Source organism: Oncorhynchus gorbuscha, linkage group LG04, assembly GCF_021184085.1.
Source record: "Oncorhynchus gorbuscha isolate QuinsamMale2020 ecotype Even-year linkage group LG04, OgorEven_v1.0, whole genome shotgun sequence".
In the NCBI taxonomy this organism is placed as follows: domain Eukaryota; kingdom Metazoa; phylum Chordata; class Actinopteri; order Salmoniformes; family Salmonidae; genus Oncorhynchus; species Oncorhynchus gorbuscha.
In genome coordinates this window covers 8,373,959-8,390,629 of record NC_060176.1, presented here as the reverse complement: position 1 = coordinate 8,390,629, position 16,671 = coordinate 8,373,959, and the positions used below count along the sequence as shown (strand labels likewise).

The 16,671-nt window shown below is 42.0% G+C and overlaps 1 protein-coding gene across 1 annotated transcript; it reads left to right on the top strand.

Annotated features, from left to right (window-relative positions):
* The first annotated feature begins 277 nt into the window (after nucleotides 1-277).
* On the top strand, nucleotides 278-15,937 carry LOC124033593 (glucose-6-phosphate isomerase-like). Its single transcript, XM_046345672.1, has 18 exons — nucleotides 278-459; nucleotides 1,239-1,329; nucleotides 1,519-1,587; nucleotides 1,785-1,904; nucleotides 2,118-2,201; nucleotides 2,357-2,503; nucleotides 2,977-3,048; nucleotides 3,139-3,183; nucleotides 3,299-3,352; nucleotides 6,355-6,415; nucleotides 6,577-6,620; nucleotides 6,717-6,869; nucleotides 7,224-7,353; nucleotides 7,563-7,639; nucleotides 13,094-13,222; nucleotides 13,499-13,574; nucleotides 13,690-13,756; nucleotides 14,697-15,937. The coding sequence occupies exons 1-18, from the start codon at nucleotides 341-343 to the stop codon at nucleotides 14,818-14,820; spliced, it is 1,662 nt and encodes a 553-aa protein (XP_046201628.1). The 5' UTR covers nucleotides 278-340; the 3' UTR covers nucleotides 14,821-15,937.
* Nucleotides 15,938-16,671: the final 734 nt, after the last annotated feature.

Below are 16,671 nucleotides of genomic sequence, written 5' to 3'. Positions count from 1 at the left end.
TTAGAAGTTGTATTCAATTATTCATTGATACTGTTGTCACTCCATTTTATAAATGACAGTGTGACGTTTTTTTGTCATGGAATTTGTTACTCTATGCCATGAATTGTAAGTTCAGTCGGTTGGTAATGTTATGGACTTAGCTACACAACATAGTCTTGATCGCTGCATTACTGATACAGTATGTGTGGCTGTGCTGCACGATCCGAGGTATCGTGTTATTATAGGAGGGGCAAGTGTAGCGGGTTGGTTGCCCTTCAAAAGCCTCTCCTCTCGCACCTTCCGGTCTCACTCAACCAGGGTAGTTGAGCTGAAAGGACCGCGCCCAACACATCTCGACACCATGGGACTCACACACGACCCAAACTTCCAGAAACTGGAGAAATGGTACCATGAACATGCTCTGCACCTCAACATGAGGAAGATGTTTGAGGAAGACAAGGAGAGATTCCACAAATTCAGGTATCTTTATGGTTGGCATTTATTTTGAAATTGTCAGTGTTAATTTGTTGAAGATACACACAGTATCCTTATTCTCAAAAACATTACCAGTATAAAATTTGATTTAAATTTAAATGCTGTCCATCAGAAAATGTTGTCTTCACTTCAGGCTATTATCTTTAGACATAGGCTAAAAGCACATAATGTGTCATCATAAACAGATGCCACTGCCAATAAAAAACTACCATACAATTTGAGATATTTGCAATTCATTCAGGTGCAACTGTCTCCTTCCCCAAAATATGAAGTAGTGCCTTTTATCAGAGTAGCTTATGGGCTTCCACACCATAAAAAATGCACAGCACTGTCACTGTATGTAGACATGTGAACTCTGAACTCTCTTCATGTACTGCTAGTGATGTGCGGGTTTGTTGTCTGATGTCTGTCTGTATTGCTGTCTCTTGTAATAACCCTAACCTTAAGTGCATTACAAGCACTTCCACATACACAAGCAAACAGTAGAATTGGGATACCCTGCTTGCCTTGGAATTAGAAATAAGTGGCTTCAGGTTTCGATTGGGCTACCCCTCAAATTCACTACAAAATGCTTGTGGTGAAACAGAACAGATTTATATTTGTTTCGTGGTAAAGGACTGTTTGATTTTGTAACTTGTGGGCAAAAGGTTATTGAGTTAATTGCCTAAATCCAGAAACAGACAGAATTACATATAGAATCCCTCATTTAATAGGATATCTGTGGAAACAGATCACTCACCCTGTCAAATGTTCTGTCTGAATAGCACAACGCTGAAGACAGATCATGGAGACATTCTGATTGATTACTCTAAGAATCTCATCACTGAGGATGTCATGAAGATGTTGGTCGAACTGGTAAATCACTGCTTCTCTATCATTATGATTCAAATAACACAACAATTACAAATAGCCATACTGTATTTGGCATTTACCTACAGTCATTATAAAAACAGTCTTCTTCTGCTGTGCGTCCAGTACCATATCAACCTTTCTGACATGGAAGGCCCATTTGCCCACCAATAGATGTATATATGTTTTCTCTAGGGCAAGTCGAGGGGGATTGAGGCCACCAGGGACAAGATGTTCCATGGAGACAAGATCAACTTCACTGAGGTGCGTATCTGAGCTTTAGCCTGAGCGTGGTTTATTATCAATGTTATTATCATTGTGATACTGAATGGCCAAATGTAACACACCTGACACCTCCTCACAAATAGGCTTGAAACAAATCAATGGCACTACATACATTTGCTGTAATTCTTATATCAGTGTGTGTGTCCTTACTGTATCTTCTCCTCCTGTTTGGTTAGGGCCGTGCTGTGCTCCACGTGGCTCTGAGGAACCGCTCCAACCATCCCATCATGGTTGATGGACATGATGTGATGCCTGAGGTCAACAAAGTCCTGGAGAAGATGAAGGGCTTCTGCCACGTGAGTGGGAGCTGACCCAAGGGTCTCAATTTCGTAGCAATCCCCCAAATCGCTTAGTGAGACCGTTTGTATTTCCAATTTGAATAGTTACAGCACCGCTTATACATAGAATTGCTAGCTATCTCCCTGTGGCATTCAAGGCATAACAAATTAAATTTGACTGAACTGTGTAGGCACTTTATTCAATGGTCTACACGTTTGTGTCTGGTGTAGAAAGTTCGCAGTGGCGAGTGGAAGGGCTGGACTGGAAAGTCCATCACAGACGTTGTCAACGTCGGCATTGGTGGATCGGACCTGGTAAGTAAAATTTTCAACGTATCATTTGTTAAAGTGTCAATATTTTATTTATATTTTTTATTTAACCTTTATTTAACTAGGCAATATGATGTTTCACTATTAGGTGTGAAAGCTACCTCTGCCATCACTGTGTATTTGTTTGTCTTCTTTGCCAGGGTCCTCTAATGGTGACTGAGGCTCTGAAGAACTACTCCAAGGGAGGTCCCCGTGTGCATTTTGTCTCCAACATTGACGGCACACACATCGCCAAAACCCTTGCTGAGCTCAATGCTGAGACCACCCTGTTCATCGTGGCCTCCAAGGTGCCTGCTTTTAATTGTCTTTACCATACCAGTGCATTCACTGGTTTTATTGTTTTGTCTGAACACTTGAGAGAGAGATATTCTTCTTCAATATTGGTCTAAAAAAATTACAAGAAAGACATACAAAAAGACATTGACAAAGAGCAAAGAAACTGCATCTGATAATATGTAAACTCCTAAAGTTCCATTCAGCTATAGCAGCAACAGTTGTTTGATACAATGGATGTTTCCATTGAAACAAAGGGATCAGTGGTGCTGCATGCCATGTCGTGCCTTCTCTCCTATGCCTCTGTAGAGTGGTAGCCAAAATTATGTCTGAATGGCTTTCCTGTTGTCACCCAGCCCTGAGACTGGGTGGAGAGATTAGCATGAACTGCTAGTGGTTTAGTACTGTACACAGTAGCCTAAACACACATTAGAAATGCAATGTCTTTGGTGTTACTGTAGTGGTTTAACTCTCTGTCCTTTTTCAGACTTTCACCACCCAAGAGACCATCACCAATGCAGAGTCTGCCAAGGAATGGTTCATTGAGCACGCTAAAGATGTGGGTAACCTTTTTACAGGGAAAGGAGTTGAATTCTATTACCGAAGATGAATGCAAAGTATGTTAAATTAAACCCTGTCTTCTTTACAGAAATCTGCTGTTGCCAAGCACTTTGTGGCGCTCTCCACTGCCGGCGTAAGTTCTTATTTTTGCAACACACCATCATAAATGCAGTGATATGCTCTGCATGTGTTTCTGTAAAATAAAATAACATTCTAATTCTGTTCTTTCTATCTCCTCTCTTCTGCAGCCTTTAGTGAAGGCCTTTGGCATTGATCCTGACAACATGTTTGGCTTCTGGGATGTGAGTGCATGTTATCTGATGATGCAGAATATGTCATGTGTGCAGTGCATTTGGGGTAGTACAGTGCTCTTCCTGCAATCACCGGCTCTTGACGGGGGACTTAGGCAACAACTATAAATAGCATAGACTTCTGACCTGTGAAGTAGGTGCCTGGGCTCACAGGCTGGCAGCTGTGGGGTAATCAGAAGCCGTACTCTCCAGCTCTGCCCTCAAAGAGTATTATATTATTGGTAGCGACCTTCTCCCTTGGAGAGGTTACTGTAAAGGCTGGGTCACATCAAAGGTCAGAAAGCTACATTTAGTTACATTGTTGGTATTTAAAGGGTAACGGCTCTAACATGCCGTGCCCTTTCACGTCTGAGTAAAGATAGCTGCTTGCTCTCAGAAGTAATATGTATAAAAGGCAGCGGTGTGTATTCATGGATGCCAAGGGAAGCCAGGCTTCCCCAAAAATGGACCAAGAGAAAATATTTACTCTACTCTTTGTTTCATAAATTTCCTTCAATTTGCAAGAGGCTGAGAAAGCATCCGAGTGAACGAAACAGCGCCCCCTCTGTCTCAGCATGTGTAGCATTTTTCTGAAAAATCTTGAATTGTGGCATCTCATTGTCCTGTTGTCCTCTGGTGGCTAGATAGCTAGGTAAAATCATCCCTTTCCTAAATTAGCCATCGATGAAAATAGGGATTTGGACTTGTGGTTTTACTTAATTTTCCGTTCTGGTCAATGACTATAACAGCCATTCTGACCCAATCATAAATTCATACATTGTTCCCATGGCCTGAGAGGATGGAAGTTCAACATGTAGCTAGATGTAGTATGGTAATGTTAACTAGCTGGCCTGGCATATCGTTGCCCATGAAAGGAAGTTAGGCTAGTGAGCAAGTATGTTAGCTAGGTAGCCTAGGACAACAAACTAAAAGCGTGTACTGTCATAGACTGCTTAGGCAACATAAAAGAGGAGGATGGCATTAGCGTTTCTCAACACGTAAGGTGAGTCAACATGTTTTTTATACTCACACACACACACCAGTGGTGGTTCTAGACCATTTCAACTGGGGGAGGGGGGGGGCAGCTGGGGCCAGTTGTACTGTTAGAGGGGCCAATTACATTAGACGTTATTGTTGTCATTTTGTTTTCTTCACTGCATTGCAGGCATAAGCAGGCAAAAGACCATGTTCATAATCATCATCGTTGCCACTGTCTAATAACACAACGATAGTAAAAATTAGTTATGTAAAAATTATGTCATACTCCACATTTAGGGGGGCCACATGGGGGTCCAAAATTGTTGTCACAGGGGCACCATGGACATCAACTTACGTTGATTGGACTAATCGTTTCGTGTATCTTTTAGTTGTCAATTTATTATACTAAGAATAGGTGATTCGATGATGTTGAAGTTGAAATGGTGCTGGAATAGTGGAGGCAGATCCTGTTTTCTTTACGACTTGCAGTAACTCTGTGTTCTAAATCAATAGTTGTTTAGTAGTTCGAAAATGTTTGAACTACCAGATTATAAAGCAAAAAAACGCAATTATCACAACACATAGATTGTAATATGGCTTTTTTTCTGGATTGGCTTTCCCATTAATTTTACCCATGCACTACTACTGATTAAAGGTGGCATTCACATTGAAAATAATAATGAGAAGTGAGAATATTTAGAAGTTGGGGTCTGCCTTTTCATATATAGGCCTCCCCGGCTATTTGTGACTTATTACACACTGTTTATTATATTATTACCCAAATGAAGTGCTGTGTAATATGGGTGTCACTTTCGTTATAGAGATGAGACCAAGGCGCAGCATAATGTGAATACATCTTCTATTTTAATGAAACGAAGAACACTTCAACAAACTTACAAAAACTGCAAAGCTATATAGAATAAGTGTGGACACAGGCAACTAATACATAGACAATCACCCACGAATTACCCAAGGAATATGGCTGCCTAAATATGGTTCCCAATAAGAGACAACGATAAACAGCTGCCTCTAATTCAAATCAAATCCAATTTTATTTGTCACATACACATGGTTAGCAGATGTTCATGCGAGTGTAGCGAAATGCTTGTGCTTCTAGTTCCGACAATGCAGTAATAACCAACAAGTAATCTAACTAACAATTCCAAAACTACTGTCTTATACACAGTGTAAGGGGATAAAGAATATATACATAAGGATATATGAATGGTACAGAGCAGCATAGGCAAGATACAGTAGATGGTGTCGAGTACAGTATATACATATGAGATGGGTATGTAAACAGTGGCATAGTTAAAGTGGCTAGTGATACATGTATTACATAAGGATGCAGTCGATGATATAGAGTACAGTATATACGTATGCATATGAGATGAATAATGTAATTGAGAACCAATCTAGGCAACCATAGACATACAAAACACCTAGATTAGTAAACAACCCCATAAACATACAAAAACCCTAGACAGGACAAAAAACACAACAAACCACCCCTTGTCGCACCCTGACCTAACCAAAATAATAAAGAAAACAAAGATAACTAAGGTCAGGGCGTGACAATGGGGGATTCATTCTCTGCAGTGGGCTGAAATGTGTCACCACAGATAGATAAGGGTTAATGGTAAGGAATTTCAAGACAATGGTATGGCATTTTTAGAGGCTTGGGGCCTCTTTCTGGGGCAAGATGTAGGGCCAAGTGAGATTGGGCACAGTTCCCCGTCTCTGTGTCACTTTCAATTACGTAAGCTGCAGAGTGCTCTGAGGTTTCTGAATCTTCTCAGGACACCACCAGACACCAATTAATATAAAATACATAGACCAGAATGCACAGCACTGAAATAGTAAAGTAATTTCAGTAAGAGTCACGTTTCTCAGTTACATAACATTGGTGTTAGGGTCACTACATTTGGGGGGGAATACATGTTGCATATTCAAAGTTGTACTGTGAAAATGATTAAGCTCAAGAAATGTTTCTTGATATTGTGCACATTTCTAACCAGATTGTTTCTGTGTTTTAGTGGGTTGGTGGACGTTATTCCCTGTGGTCTTGTATTGGATTGTCCATTGCTCTGCACATCGGTATGTACATTATGTTGTAGGTTTATTCTCCTGGTTTAGATATTCTAATGCTTTGATCAGCTGCCTGTACTCTATCTGTGTAGAATAACCTTGGTAATCAGTTGTTAAAAGGAGATATTTGAAGTATAACTCAAAGTCTCTGGTCTTTTCTTTCTTCCCAGGCTATGACAACTTTGAGAAGCTTCTAGAAGGGGCTCACTGGATGGTAAGTACAGCCAATTATTCTCACTGTCCAAAGACTTGGAAACTTTTCTATTGGTCAGATGAATACGTGTGAGTTGACCCCCTGTTGTTTCTGTAGGACAACCATTTCAAAACAGCCCCTGTGGAGAAGAACGCTCCTATGCTCCTGGCTCTGCTGGGTGTCTGGTACATCAACTTCTTCCAGGCCGAGACCCACGCCATGCTGCCTTATGACCAGTACATGCACCGATTCGCTGCCTACTTCCAGCAGGTCCGTCAGTCACTACCTGGGTTAAGAGCCTTTACCAGGGTTAAGAGTCACTACCACAGTTAAGACATGACTGAGTGTAACATAAGTAAACTGCCAAAGCAAAACACAGTGAAGAATGTGTCAGTCTACTGGCAATTTACGATAAATACTATCAAAATGTATACACCCACTCCTTGTCCTGAAGGTAGGCTGTGGTCGGATATATTGTCAGATTTGTATTGATCAAATGGAAATGTGTTTTACTGTGCATACTAAGTCAAGGTTAAATAGCCTGATGATAATGTTGTTTTAGTATTCGTTTAAATTGAACAGAAACGGAACACCGAAGATGTTCAATTCATGTGATGTCTATAGGGTGACATGGAGTCCAATGGAAAGTACATCACTATTCATGGCAAACGTGTCAACTACCATACTGGCCCCATCGTATGGGGAGAGCCTGGCACCAACGGACAGCACGCCTTCTACCAGCTCATTCACCAAGGTACTGCCTCCTTAAAGGAACTGTCCAGTTAAAATCTGACTTTTAAAAGTTCATATTCTCTTAACTCATACCCAAATAATGTTGCTGACTGGTCCATAAGCTCTTCAACATATTGATTAATGGTCAGCTGAAATGGATGAATATGTATGTTATGGAAGAGTAATATGTCATTAGTCACAGATGCAGTGTTACTGCTGTGTCCTCCACAGGAACTCGCATGGTCCCCGCTGACTTCCTCATCCCTGCCCAGACACAGCACCCCATTAGGGAAAGTAAGCACCATAAGGTAGGCTACCCCTACAGGACACATCTTCCAGCACTACCAACCCACTGGGAACCAACTGGTTAAATCAACATGTTTCAATGTAATTTGTCAATTTGTCAAGGTATTGTGATGTGTATTCTACATGTAAAATATATTGGATCTAAAATATGTTGAATTTGTACCTTTTTTTAAAACAACGTCAGATCTTCTTCAAAACAATAGGCTGGGCAGCCCCTCCTACTGGAGAATGCATCTACCTGCAGCTACCCTTTGACCTCCCATCCAGGGTTTTAATCAAGCCCAGCACAGCTTAGCTATGATATTTGTTATGGACAATTACCAATATGCTATTGTGAGAATGATTGTTGAGAGATCTCCTCTTAAAAACTAATTAGATTTACTGTTGCTGTCAAAAAATGCACCTTTATTTAACCAGGTAGGCTAGTTGAGAACAAGTTCTCCTTTACAACTGCGACCTGGCCAAGATAAAGCAAAGCAGTGCGACACAAATAACAACACAGAGTTACACATGGAATAAACAAGCATACAGTCAATAATACGAGAAAGTCTATATGCAGTGTGAGCAAATGATGTAGGATAGGAGGGGTGAGGCAATAAATAGGCCATAGTGGTGAAATTATTACAGTATGGCAAATTAAACACTGGGGTGATGGATGAGTGTGCAAGTAGGGAAGATGAGTGTGCAAGTAGCGGTACTGGGGTGCAAAGGAGCAAAATAAATCAAATAAATAACAATATGGTGATGAGGTAGTTGGATGGGCTATTTAGAGATTGGCTATGTACAGGTGCAGTGATCTGTGAGCTGCTCTGACAGCTGGTGCTTAAAGCTAGTGAGGGAGATGTGAGTCTCCAGTGATTTTTGCAGTTCGTTCCAGTCATTGGCAGCAGAGAACTGGAAGGAAAGCCGGCTGAAGGAGGAATTGGCTTTGGGGGTGACCAGTGAAATTTACCTGCTGGAGTGCGTGCTGCGGGAGGGTGCTGCTATGGTGACCAGTGAGCTGAGATAAGGCTGGGCTTTACCTAGCAACGACTTATAGATGACCTGGAGCCAGGGGGTTTGGCGACGAGTATGAAGCGAGGGCCAGCCAACGAGAGCATACAGGTCACAGTGGTGGGTAGTATATGAGGCTTTGGTGACAAAACAGATGGCACTTTGATAGACTGCATCTAATTTACTGAGTAGAGTGTTGGAGGCTATTTTGTAAATGACATCGCCAAAGTCAAGGATCGGTAGCATAGTCAGTTTTACTAGGGTATGTTTGGCAGTATGAGTGAAGGATGCTTTGTTTGCGAAATAGGAAGCCAATTCTAGATTTAATTTTGGATTGGAGATGCTTAATGTGAGTCTGGAAGGCGAGTTTACAGTCTAACCAGACACCTAGAATATGTGGACAACTACAAATACCTAAGTGAGAACTGTCCAGAGTAGTGATGCTGGACGGGTGGGTAGGTGTGGGCATCGGTTGGCTGAATAGCATGCATTTAGTTTTGCTTGCATTTAAGAACAGTTGGAGGCCACGGAAGGAGAGTTGTATGTCATTGAAGCTCATCTGGAGGTTAGTTAACACAGTGTCAAAAGAAGGGCCAGATGTATACAGAATGGTGTTATCTGCATAGAGGTGGATCAGAGAATCACCAGCAGCAAGAGCGATATCATTGATGTATACAGAGAAAATAGTCGGCCCGAGGATTGAACCCTGTGGCACCCCCATAGACTGTCAGAGGTCCGGACAACAGGCCCTCCGATTTGACACACAACTCTGTCAGAGAAGTAGTTGGTGAACCAGGCGAGGCAGTCATTTGAGAAACCAAGGCTTTTGAGTCTGCCGATAAGAATGTGGTGATTAACAGAGTCGAAAACCTTGGCCAGGTCGATGAATACAGCTGCACAGTATTGTCTTTTATCGATGGTGGTTATGATATCGTTTAGGACCGTGAGCGTGGCTGAGGTGCACCCATGACCAGCTCGGAAACCAGATTGCATAGCGGAGAAGGTATGGTGGGATTCGAAATGGTTGGTGATCTGTTTGCTAACTTGGCCTTCGAAGACCTCAGAAAGGCAGGGTATGATCGTTAGAGGTCTGTAGCTTTTTGGGTCTAGAGTGTCTCCCTTTGAAGAGGGGGATGACCGCGGCAGCATTCCAATCTTTTTGGATCTCAGGCAATACGAAAGAGTTTGAACAAGCTAGTAATAGGGGTTGCAACAATTTCAGCTTTTAATTTTAGGAAGAGAGTCCAGATTGTCTAACCCTGCTGATTTGTAGGGGTCCAGATTTTGCAGCTCTTTCAGAACATCAGCTATCTGGATTTGGGTGAAGGAGAATTGGGGAGGCAAGTTGCAGTGAGGGTGCAGGGCTGTTGACCGGGGTAGGGGTAGCCAGGGGTAGCCTTATTTAAGATGGTGAGGAAAGAACTTTTAAAGAATAACCAGGCATCCTCTACTGATGGAATGAGGTCAATATCCTTCCAGGATACCTGGGCCAGGTCGATTAGAAAGGCCTGCTCGCTGAAGTGTTTTAGGGAGAGTTTGACAGTGATGAGGGGTGGTCGCTTGACCGCAGACCCATTATGGACGCAGGAAATGAGGCAGTGATCGCTCAGATCCTGGTTGAAGACAGCAGAGGTGTATTTGGAGGGCAGGTTGGTTAGGATGATACCGATGAGGGTACCCGTGTTTACGGATTTGGGGTTGTACCTGGTGGGTTCATCGATAATTTGTGTGAGATTGAGAGAATCAAAATTAGATTGTAGGATGACCGGGGTGTTAAGCATGTCCCAGTTTAGGACACCTAACAGCACGATCTCTGAAGATAGATGGGGGGCAATCAATTCGCATATGGTGTTCAGGGCACAGCTGGGGGCAGAAGGTGGTCTATAGCAACGGTAAGAGACATGTAGAGACCTGGATAGTAAGACAGAACTCTGCAGGCTATCCCAGTAACTCCGCCCCCTTTGGCAGTACTATCTTGTCGGAAAATGTTATAGTTAGGGATGGAAATTTAATGGTTTTTGGTGGTCTTCCTAAGCCAGGATTCAGACACAGCTAGGACATCCGGGTTGGCAGAGTGTGCTAGGACAGTGAATAAAACAAACTTAGGGAGGAGGCTTCTAATGTTAACATGCATGAAACCAAGACTTTTACGGTTACAGAAGTCAACAAATGAGAGCGCCTGGGGAATGGGAGTGGAGGTAGGCACTGCAGGGCCTGGATTAACCTCCACATCACCAGAGAAATAGAGGAGGAGTAGGATAAGGGTACGGCTAAGGGCTAAAAGAACTGGTCGTCTAGTACGTTCAGAACAGAGTAAAAGGAGCAGATTTCTGGGCACGGTAGAATAGATTCATGGCATAATATACAGACAAAGGTATGGTAGGTTGTGAATACAGTGGGGGTAAACCTGTACATAGTGATGATGAAAGAGATATTGTCTCTAGAAAAGCTAGCGGGCCGGGGCTAGCAAGCTAGCAGAAGGGCCTTTGAGGGACGTCGTGACGGAAGAAAGTCTGTTGTGGCCCCCTCGTGCTGTTACGTCGGCAGACGGATCAGCAGGGCTCCGTGTGGTAAACCAGGCCAATTGGCAAAATAGGTATAGTGGCCAAAGAATTTGTCCAATGGGCCTCTTAAGCTAACAGTCTGATGTGCTCTAGACAGCTAGCAGGCCACGGATAGCAGATGGGCATTCAGGGGACGTCGTGACAGAGGAGCCAGTTGAGAGACCCCCTCGAGCGAATCACGTCGGTAGTCCAGTCGTGATAGGTCGGTGGGGGTCCATGCCAATCGGCAAAATAGGTATTGAAGCCCAAGGAGTGTCTGATGGACTTCTTCGGCTAGCCGGGAATTGGGCCTAGCAAGGCAAGCTCCAGGCTAATTGGTTCTTGCTTCGGGACAGAGGCGTATGAAATGTGACCATACTTTACCACTCATATATCATCAATGATGCTATTTAGGACTATATAGCATTCTCAAAATATTAAACAGCTATTGTTTTAATTCAAATCCAGAATTCAACTAAAAATAGACTATACAATAGGCCTTGGATTTCAAGCAGTGGTTGATTTCAAATGTAATGATATTTAGTGATATTGAATTGTGTTTGGTTGTCAACGCTTCCAACATTTTGAAGGAGATGTACCTTCTGCTTGGATACTTCCACCTGTGCCATTGACATAGTCTGGCTTGTCTACAAATGAATAATTGATATATTGGAGTTAAAGAATAGGACTAAATCAAATCCAACTTTATTTCAAAGCATTAAAAGTTTGAATTTATTTGATTTAGTCCAATTCATTAATTGAGATTTTTGGTGAGATGAGATGTAATCCTGCATATCAATTATTCATTTGTAGACAAACAAAAATTAAAGCCAGACTAAGTAGTGGCACAGATGGAACTATCTGCAATGAAGATAAGTCTCATTCAAATGTTGATATCAAGCTGCATTGACAACCAAACACAATTCAACATCACTTTTCACATGCAATAAATACTGTAGCCTATTATTAACTTGTCGACAAGTTAACAAATAATGTTGCATTCTCGTCTCCAACTCAGCCAAAAAGTTCAAGAATCGGATTAAGACAGTGGCTCAGATGGCGCTATCCAGGCAGTAGATACATCTCCTTTTTAAATATTGATTTTTGGTTGCGTTGTCAACCAAACAAAATTCAATACTACTTTTGTCATATAGTAAATAGCTTAAAGTTAAGGCTTTCTTACAAACTAATGTAACATTCAACCTTAAAATGAGTAACACATCCAAGGCCACATTATGAAGTTACTGTCACCATACATTTCTTCTTACTGTATGTAATCATATAAAACATGCATGTTGCTGTAATAATCTATATAGAATCTCAAACGGCATTGATCACTTGCACCATGCACTTTTAAAATAGTCTCAACTTCCATCCAGGCCATTTGGTTCAGCTATTAGATGAAGCATAGTAATAACACATTAATCTGTTGTATAAATAAACACAATATATGTCAGTGTATTCCTAATTTGAAATTTCCTGTGCTTTTAAACGGATGAAAGCGCAATGACAGACATTTGGGTGACAACTAAACCAAAAAACTGATTTTTTTTCTATTGGAATTTTGTTAAGCTTTTATATAGATGGTTGAAAGCAGAGTGATAACACTTTGGAAATTCAACAAACCTCTGGTTGTCTTTTTGAGTGGGTGAATATAGGTTGTAATCTAATTGATCAACATCTCAACCGAATATTACCCAATTATCCACATTGAAATGACGTGGTGTCAGTGGGAATAATCTGGGAGTAAATACCTTCCCATTCAGTGACTGAGCTAATCATTCAGTTATTCAAGTGATGCCTACTTTTACTGTTTATCTGACAAAGGAACCTATGCAGTGTTCATGCTGTGTGATACTGGGGATAATGCTCAGGGATAATGGGATAATGCCTTAGCTGTTGTATCCTCTGTGTCTGTAGATCCTGATGGCCAACTTCCTGGCCCAGACTGAGGCTCTGATGAAAGGAAAGACCACAGAGGAGGCTAAGAAGGAACTGGAGGCCGGCGGCCTGACAGGAGAGGCTTTGGAAACCATTCTGCCACACAAAGTTAGTGAGAGCAGATCCCTCATGGCGCAAGTCCACTACAGCCCCAGTCCGGCTGGGCTTAAATCCTGTTGTTATACTGGGGAGATTGTGTGTCTATTGCTCGGGCAGACTCTGTCGCTCTGATAGGGATGTGCGTCCTCCTAGTGGACAAAATAAGTTTTGCATCAGGATGGAAGAAGCTTCAAACAGGGTGCAACACTGTATAATTACAAGTATGCAACAACTGTCTTACAACAGGTTGTGTGGTTATAAAATTTCCTCTTGTTCTGCTGTAAGGTATTCCAAGGAAACAAGCCAACCAACTCTATTGTCTTCAAGAAGCTGAACCCATTCACACTGGGAGCACTTATTGGTAAGAGCTGAATATGGACCTGTGAACCAACAACCGATGATATTTCAAATATTGATCAAAATAATGTATTTACTTGTTATGCTCCCAGTAACAATGTATGGTGTTTGTTTCACAGCCATGTATGAACACAAGATCTTTGTCCAGGGTGTTATGTGGGAGATCAACAGTTTTGACCAGTGGGGGTAAGTGTGACTATTTGAAACCAAGCTTCTCGATAATGTGTAATCTATGACATATTACACACAGAGCCTTTATCCTATGAAATTGTACAAAAAAAATGTTTCACTGACATTCTATTCTGTCCACTCTGGTGAGTTTTCTGGTGACATTATATTCCGTCCATTATTCTCTCTCTTTCTCTCTTTCTCTCTTTCTCTCTTTCTCTCTTTCTTTCTTCTTTCTCTCTTTCTCTCTTTCTCTCTTTCTCTCTTTCTCTCTTTCTCTCTTTCTCTCTTTTTCTCTTTCTCTCTCTCTTTCTCTCTGGCCCTCTCTTTCTCTCTCTCTTTCTCTCTGGCCCTCTCTTTCTCTCTCTCTTTCTCTCTGGCCCTCTCTTTCTCTCTCTTTCTCTCTGGCCCTCTCTCTTTCTCTCTGGCCCTCTCTTTCTCTCTCTCTTTCTCTCTGGCCCTCTCTTTCTCTCTCTCTTTCTCTCTGGCCTTCTCTTTCTCTCTCTCCCTCTCTTTCTCTCTCTCTTTCTCTCTGGCCTTCTCTTTCTCTCTCTCTTTCTCTCTGGCCCTCTCTTCTCTCTCCCTCTCTTTCTCTCTCTCTTTCTCTCTGGCCCCCTCTCTTTTTCTCTGGCCTCTCTTTCTCTCTGGCCTTCTCTCTTTCTCTCTCTCTTTCTCTCTGGCCTCTCTTTCTCCTCTCTTTCTCTCTGCCTTCTCTTTCTCTCTCTCTTTCTCTCTGGCCCTCTCTTTCTCTCTGGCCCTCTCTTTCTCTCTTTCTCTCTGGCCCTCTCCTTCTCTCTCTCTTTCTCTCTGGCCCTCTCCTTCTCTCTCTCTTTCTCTCTGGCCCTCTCTTTCTCTCTCTCTCTCTCTTTCTCTCTGGCCCTCTCTCTCTTTCTCTCTGGCCCTCTCTCTCTTTCTCTCTGGCCCTCTCTCTCTTTCTCTCTGGCCCTCTCTATCTCAGAGTTGAGCTGGGTAAGGCTTTGTGTAAGAAGATCGAGCCTGAGCTGCATGGCTCCAACGAGGTCCACTCTCACGACTCCTCCACCAACGGGCTCATTAACTTTATCAAGAAGAACCACGCCTAACCTGCCCACCACCATCATCCATCCTCCCTGTCCTGCCCCCCTGCTGATGGGGGTGTCTGGGCTGTAGTGAAGGTAGACTCACTGCAGCATCAGTCACCATGCAGAGGAGTAGAAGCACTTTCTATGTCTGTAATCATCTGTCTGCATCCTGTCTGTTTGTTGTGACATCGGACTGTATTTTACGTACTGTTGTATTTTTAAGCAATAAGGCCTGAGTCGGTGTGGTATATGGCCAATATACCACGGCTAAGGGCTCTTAGGCGATACGCAACGCGGAATGCCTGGACACAGCTCTTAGTTGTGGTATATTAGCCATATACCACAAATCCCTGAGGTGTCTTATTGCTATTATAAACTGGTTACCAACGTAATTAGAAGGGTAAAAATAAATATTTTTTCATACCCGTGGTATACTGTCTGATGTATCACGGCTGTCAGCCAATCAGCATTCAGGGTTTGAACCACCCAGTTTATAGTTATGGGGTTACCACTGTAAAGGGGAACGCTACTGTAGAGTGAGCCTGTGGAGGGGAGTGTAAACTACATCCCAGACTATCCCATTCCACTTATGGGGAGTAAAGCTTTTAATTAACATCTTTACACCAATCTATTGTCTGTGTCCTTAGTTGATTCTAGCCTGCATTCTGTTCAGAAGTTTGCTGTTGCAGACAATCCTAGAGGATAATGATGAATTTATGTATGAATAATGGAAACCACTTTCAAACCACACTCTCAATAAATCCAATGAGTTTTACTCATAGGGGAATGTAAGTGTTCCTTTATGTCCAAACCATCACTAGATGGCATTAGAGGACCCCAGATTTGGCCCAGTATAAACCAAACCAGCCTCAGAGCAAATCACTGCTGTGCTTATTCTCTGGAACACAAGGTCAGAGGTCAATCTATCTCCTATATTTTCCATCCCCACAAATCCCCAGACATCACAGACTGTTAAGTAGCATCCATACTCAGAGAAAAACAAACAGCAGGCAGAAATACATCTGGAAAACATCATGTGATATGCAGGCCCCTCAATGTGAGACAGTTTAATCATCATTAAGCTCTATGATATGTGACTAAAACTCCATTAAACAAAATACTCTGAATTTCAAACAAACCATGTCTCATCCTAATTTCTGCTTGTACATTACAGATTACTTTGCTGTGCAATGCACATATGTCTCATCATAAATACAGCAAGTACATTACCATGATGTTGTATGCAAGAATACACTGAGTGTACAAACGATTAAAGAACATCTTCCTAATATTGAGTTTCACCCCCTTTAGCCCTCAGAACAGCCTTAATTCATCGGACATGGACTCTAAGGTATCAAATCACATTTTATTTGTCACATACACATGGTTATCAGATGTTAATGCGAGTGTAGCGAAATGCTTGTGCTTCTAGTTCCGACAATGCAGTAATAACCAACAAGTAATCTAACTAACAATTCCAAAACTACTGTGTCTTATACACAGTGTAAGGGGATAAAGAATATGTACATAAGGATATATGAATGAGTGATGGTACGGGGCAGCATACAGTAGATGGTATCGAGTACAGTATATACATATGAGTATGTAGACAAAGTGGCATAGTTAAAGTGGCTAGTGATACATGTATTACATAAGGATGCAGTCGATGATATAGAGTACAGTATATACGTATGCATATGAGATGAATAATGTAGGGTAAGTAACATTATATAAGGTAGCATTGTTTTAAAGTGGCTAGTGATATATTTACATCATTTCCCATCAATTCCCATTATTAAAGTGGCTGGAGTTGAGTCAGTGTCAGTGTCAGTGTGTTGGCAGCAGCCACTCAATGTTAGTGGTGGCTGTTTA